Source organism: Colobus angolensis, unplaced genomic scaffold (genome assembly GCF_000951035.1).
Source record: "Colobus angolensis palliatus isolate OR3802 unplaced genomic scaffold, Cang.pa_1.0 Scaffold31, whole genome shotgun sequence".
Lineage (NCBI taxonomy): Eukaryota > Metazoa > Chordata > Mammalia > Primates > Cercopithecidae > Colobus > Colobus angolensis.
The window spans coordinates 486,340-492,581 of NW_012116377.1; the positions used below are offsets into that span (position 1 = coordinate 486,340).

General features: G+C 40.0%; 1 protein-coding gene across 1 annotated transcript in view; it reads left to right on the plus strand.

The window, feature by feature from the left end:
• Positions 1-572: 572 nt before the first annotated feature.
• The window catches only part of ZFP82 (ZFP82 zinc finger protein), a 15,801-nt gene continuing 10,131 nt past the window's right edge, over positions 573-6,242 (plus strand). The window contains exons 1-3 of the mRNA XM_011950620.1: positions 573-581; positions 2,370-2,496; positions 4,409-4,501. Of these exons, the coding sequence (XP_011806010.1) occupies positions 573-581; positions 2,370-2,496; positions 4,409-4,501 (229 nt within the window). The remainder of the gene's footprint in view (positions 582-2,369; positions 2,497-4,408; positions 4,502-6,242) is intronic.

Sequence of the window (6,242 nt, forward strand, 5' to 3'; positions counted from 1 at the left end):
CCAAGAGCATGAGTCCATGCCTGTTCAGCCTAGGTTGTAAGAAAGAGAATGGCAAATGAATTCATTCTAGAAGACAATGTGGATGATTCTGATTCTGACTGGAAAGAGAGAGTGATGAGCCCGGAGGATTTTGAAAGTTGTTCTGACTGCAAGCAGGGTTGCCAGTGCAGCAATTTTGTGGTGGTAATGGCTGCCAGGCTTGGTCTTTATGAATTTTTCTCTTTGTGTCTGGTGAATCTAAACAGACCTATGAAACTTTGAAGGAGGAAGATTGTGGTTTAGATGATATGGCCCCTTATCAGCCCTGGAATTAGCAACGGATTAGACTCGTCCAGGCTCCCTCAAATTTCTCTCTGCCTATGTGTGTGTGCACGCGTGTGCGTTGGGGGGCTGTGGTGGAGAGATCAGAAGAGAGGGAAAGGTCATAGTAACTCAAGTCATTTGGGGATTTCTGAGGTCCATCTGATCTCATGGCCTTGTTTTCCTCCTCCTAGATCAGCCTCTGTGAACTCGGTGCTTCTCCTGGCAAGTAAACCCCAAGGAGGACTGACCAGTTCTTGAATTTCTAAACCATGGCCCTTGTAAGTTTTTTTCTCCTTCTGGGAATAATATCATGTTAAGGTCCTGTCACCATTTTTTTATCCTGAAACTTCCTAACTGGAAGAACCTTCTTCCAGTTCTTCCACATCCAGTGGCGGGTGAACCACAATGCTTGTCCTATGAACACTCTTTATTCTAGTCATTGTTCTTGTATTTGTTGAACTAATCATTCATCGTCTCCTATTTGTGCTCAGTCTTCTGCTAAAAGCTGCGGTGGAGGAAAAATGAAATCTCTTAAATATTTGACCAGTCTTTGTGAGTTGATAAGAGAGGATGGGCCCGTTTAGCCATTTAGAGGAAAACTGAACTTTTCCAGACTGGAGTTTTCTGAGTACGTAAGATAAGGGTCGTGGCTGGGCATGGTGGCTTGCACCTGTAATCCCACCCATTCAGGAGGCTGACATGGGAGGGTTGCTTGAGCCCAGGAGTTCGAGGCTGCAGTGAAGCTATGGCTGTGCCACTGTACTCCAGCCTGGGTGACAGAGAAAGACCCTGTCTCTTAAAAAAAAAGAAAAAGTTAAAAAACAAAAAGGTAAGAGTTGCTGTTAGTTGGCCTCAGCCTCAGTATATCATAAGATCTCATGCTCTGTGAGGCTTTTAGGACTGATTAGGGGTGTGTCTAGGTCTTACATACAGAGAGATCTGAGATCTTCTCTTGGAATTCCTGAGTTACACAGGAACAAGATTCCATTTTTGGTTGAACAGGATGTGCTGGTCTAGAATGACATCTTTGTGATTATGCTGTATCAGTATCCTTGAACTCAGGAATCAGGAAGGCATAAGGTGAGGGATGGAAAGTGATAACATGTGAGAAGGTAATCCAGGTACATAAGTAGTCATGTTGACTCCCAGAATTGAGGAGGATCTTAAGGTTTTGTCCATCCAAAATATCTAAGTATAGAAGAATGATTAAATCTCACATATGCATTGTATAGACTATTATGCAACCAATTTTTTTTTTTTTTTTGAGATGGAGTTTTGCTTTTGTTGGCCGGGCTGGAGTGCAATGGTGCCATCTTGGCTCACCAAAAACTCTGCTTCCTGGGTTCAAGCGATTCTCCTGCCTTAGCCTCCCGAGTAGCTAGGATTAGAGGTGTGCGCCACCAGGCCCAACTAATTTTGTATTTTTAGTAGAGACAGGGTTTCTCCTGTTGGTCAGGCTGATCCTGAACTCCCAACCTCAGGTGATCCTCCCACCTTGGCCTCCCAAAGTGCTGGGATTACAGGCGTGAGCCACAGGGCCCAGCCTATACAACCAATTTTTAACAGTCATAATTAGAAAAATGCTTATGATATGATCTGCTTCTAGGACAAACTTAGAAGACATTCTCTAATTGCATTTAGATCCTTTTCTAACATAAAGATATTATATGGAGGGAGACTTTAAAAAACAATCGGTTATTTAAGGAGAAAGGGGTGGAAGAACTCACCTTCCTTGGGAATTTATGAGGGAGACATAGTAGGCAAAGGCTTATATACAGTATTTCATTTAATTGGAAAACTGATTTTTTTTTCTTTCCCAGGCATGTCTAGATTAAGATTTGCCGGAGTTTAAGAGACTGTGTCTGTAGCAACAGGATCCTTCAGGAACCCAGGCACTTTGCTTCAGGCACACTCATTTCCTGACTCGCTGTGTTGCAGGCTTCCAGCCCGAGCCTGTTTTCTTACCATATGGTCCACTTCCTGCAATATCTCTTCCCTCTTTTCTCCTTCTATCTTAAAATACATTTTCTTCCATTTCATTTATAATGTGTGGTTTGTCATTTCAGCGATCAGTGATGTTCAGTGATGTATCCATAGACTTCTCTCCGGAAGAGTGGGAATACCTGGACTTGGAACAGAAGGACTTGTACAGAGATGTGATGTTGGAGAACTACAGCAACTTGGTCTCACTGGGTAAGGTCAACTGCTTCTAGGAATTTAGACTCTGTTCTCTGTAACATCAACTTTTTCCTCTGGAAATTTCAAGAGTATCTTTTAGGAAACTATCTAAATTTTTGCTCCACTTTCTAAAGGGAACACTTTGAGCTTTATTTCACTGGAAGTGAGCACCTTCATTAAGCACATCCACCCTCCCCATCCTTAAGTAGCCCTTGGGCCTTCCTTAATAATGAAGGGGCTGGGTTTGAGATCTTTGTGATTTGTAGCCTCACCAGTGTCAAAGAAAAAGAAGTTTCACTTTGTGTTTGGATTCAGAATTACTTTAGATGTTTTTTGTTGCTTATTGGTATATTTGTAAGGGAAATAGCTAGATCCTGTTTATTGAGTTTGCTCTATCGAAAGAATACATATGATTTATGTAGTGGTAAAATGGATCAACAGCATTTATTTACTATTCAAGAGAACTCATACCTTTCATTAATAAACAAACATATTCAGTTTTACCAGTGTTACCTACTTTTATGATTGAAAATTAAAAACGTAAGAATTTTGTTCATGTGTTTTATTGCACAGCAAGATGAGTATAGTTAATAATAATGTGTATTGTATATTTCAAAATGGCTACAAGAGAGTGTTTTTAATGTCCTCACTACAAAGAAAAGAAATAATAAATATTTGAGGTGATGGATATGCTAATTTCCGTAATTTGCTAATTCCACAATAACATGTATCAAAACATCACATTGTAGCCTATAAATATATACAATTATTAGTCAAAAGACAAAATAATTATTAGTGAGTATATGGAGAAACTGGAACCCTCATACATTACAGTGGGAATGTAAGATGTTAAAGATACGACCCTGTAATTCTTCTCCTAAATATTTACTCAAGAGAAATAAAAACATGTGTCTATACAAAGATGTATGAGTATTCACAGCAGCATTATTCAGAATGCCTAAATAAATGGAAAATATGGCACAGTCATACAACAGACTATTCATTGAAGGACCAAACTACTGATACATGTTATAGCATGCAAGAATATCAAAAACACGATGCTAAGTGAAAGAAGCTAGATGCGAAAGATTACATATTATATGATTCTGTTTATATAAAATGTCCAGAAAAAGCAAATCTGTAGAGACAAAAAGAAGATCAATGGATGGCCTGGGCCTGGGAGTAGGAATGAGAATTGACTGCCAGTGACCAGCCAGGGATGTTTGGGGGATGATGGAAATATTCTAAGTGTTGGTTGTGGTGATGTTTGCACAACTCTGTAAATTTACTAAAAATCATTGAATTGTACACTTAAAACAGGTAGATTTTATGTTACCTAAATTATATTGCAGTACTGTTAAAATCCAAGAACTTTACATTTAATTTAACATTGTTTGAATATCCAAGAAATAATAATACATCTCCTAGGAAGCTTATTTTTCCTCTCAGCAAAAGAAGAATAACCAATAGCTAATGAAATATGAATAGTGTTTGGTATATACTCTAGGCAATATTTAGATACAGACATATATTAATATAGTATTAACAATAATCATAGAAGATAGGTACTATGATTATCCCTATTTTATAGGGAAGGAAAAGGTAGCATAGAAGTAACTTGCCCAAGGCCACACAACTGGGATGTGGCTCAGGCAGGATTTGCACCCAGCAGTCTGTGATCTCAGCCACTATTGCCTCTGAAGAAGAAACACTTATATGAATATAGATTTTGAAAAGATTTTTTCATTCCTTCTCTAATCTCTATTTATTGTGTAACCTTAATGTACATGTTTTTAAAACATCTTTCACTTCTTTGTTTTGCCTTATCAATTACTGTTTTGACATATAATTTAACCAAGACTGAATCAAAGTAATTTTGATTTAGTTTTTATTTGCATGTACCTTATATTTCTTTTCTTCTAAGCAGGATGCTTCATTTCTAAACCAGATGTGATTTCCTTATTGGAGCAAGGAAAAGAGCCTTGGAAAGTTGTGAGGAAAGGAAGAAGACAATATCCAGGTGAGGGCCAGTTGGACAGGAAGAAGCCATCACCACAGGGAGCCCCAGATGGTTGGGGAAGAGGCACGTCCTTATGTTGTTTAGAAAGCCCTCTTGAAAGGTCTGTGGCCCAAGGAGGAAAGGTCTGCAACCTGGGGAGCAAATTAAGGTCTTAGCTGGGGGGTACTAAAATAACCACTTATTTGTCCCATTTACCACTCTTCTTTTTTATTATTGTTCTCTCTAGTTTTCCTCCTCTTTGATGGAACTGAGGGGTGGGGTGGTGCTCTCTTTGGCTCACTGTTGACAACCATTGTATATTTTGATTCAGTTGCTTTCCTCTTTTGCGTTTTTTTTTTTTTTTTTTCCAGAGATGGAATTTAGCTCTTGTTGCCAGGCTGGAGTGCAATGGCATGATCTCGGCTCACTGCAGCCTCCGCCTTCTGGGTTCAGCGATTCTCCTGCCTCAGCCTCCTGAGTAGCTGGGTTTATAGGCACGTGCCACCGCGCTTGGCTAAATTTTATTTTATTTTATTTATTTTTTTTGAGATGGAGTCTCGCTCTTTTGCCCAGGCTGGAGTGCAGTGGCGTGATCTTCGCTCACTGCAAGCTCAGCCTCCCGGGTTCACGCCATTCTCCTGCCTCAGCCTCCCGAGTAGCTGGGACTACAGGCGCCTGCCACCACACCCGGCTAAATTTTTTGTGTTTTTAGTAGAGACAGGGTTTCACCATGTTAGCCAGGATGGTGTCTATCTCCTGACCCTGTGATCCGCCTGCCTCGGCCTCCCAAAGTGCTGGGATTACAGGCGTGAACCACCGTGCCTGGCCCCCTAATCTATTTTAAAATTCACATTCAGGTAATTAAGTGACATCTACAATTATTAATACTCAAAATGTAATGCAGAGGTTTCAAGTGAATAAGATAATATCCATTTAGTCAGGAAGCATTTCACCAAAATAATAACTGTTGGCTCAGAGTTAGAGATCTTAAACAAGACTATGTATTTTTTTTCTTTCTTTTCTATTCTTCCTTTAAGAAAGTTTGATTAAACTATAAATAATGTGCCTTCAGAAAAGTGGACAAATGACTTTCTTGAGGTGATATTTGAAAAGAGACATGAAATAAGGGCTCAAGACATGTCATTTTCTGGGAAAAGGGCATTATGAGCTGATAGAAAAGGTCTGAGTGGGGCGTTGGCCTTGCTTGTTTGAGGAATAACAAAGACGGCCATTATGGTCAGAGCAGGGAAAGGGAAAGTAACAAGATGAGATCAGAGTTAGGCAAGGACCTGGTAATGTAATCACTAAGAGAAACGGAAAGCCACAGGCTGCTTGTATTCTAAAATGATTTCTCTAGTTGAGTGCAAAAGCAGGAAGCACCAATACGGAGGCAGTTTCAGTTTTTGAGTTAGACAGGGTGGTGGTTTGGATAAGAATGGTATTGTTAGGAAGTAGTAGGAAGCTGTTAGGCTCATGATGTGTTTGAAGGCACTGTCAAAAGAACATGCTGATAGGATTATAAGTGAACTAAGTGGGAAGGAGTGATATAAAAGGAGAAGAAATGGGTGTTGGCTTAAACAACTGGGTTAATAGAATCAGAATTTACTGAAGTGGGAAGATAGGAAGAGCAAGTTGGAAAGTTGACACTAAGAGTTTCTGTTTAAGATATTTTAAGTTTGGCTGGGCGCGGTGGCTCAAGCCTGTAATCCCAGCACTTTGGGAGGCCGAGACGGGTGGATCACGAGGTCAGGAGATCGAGACC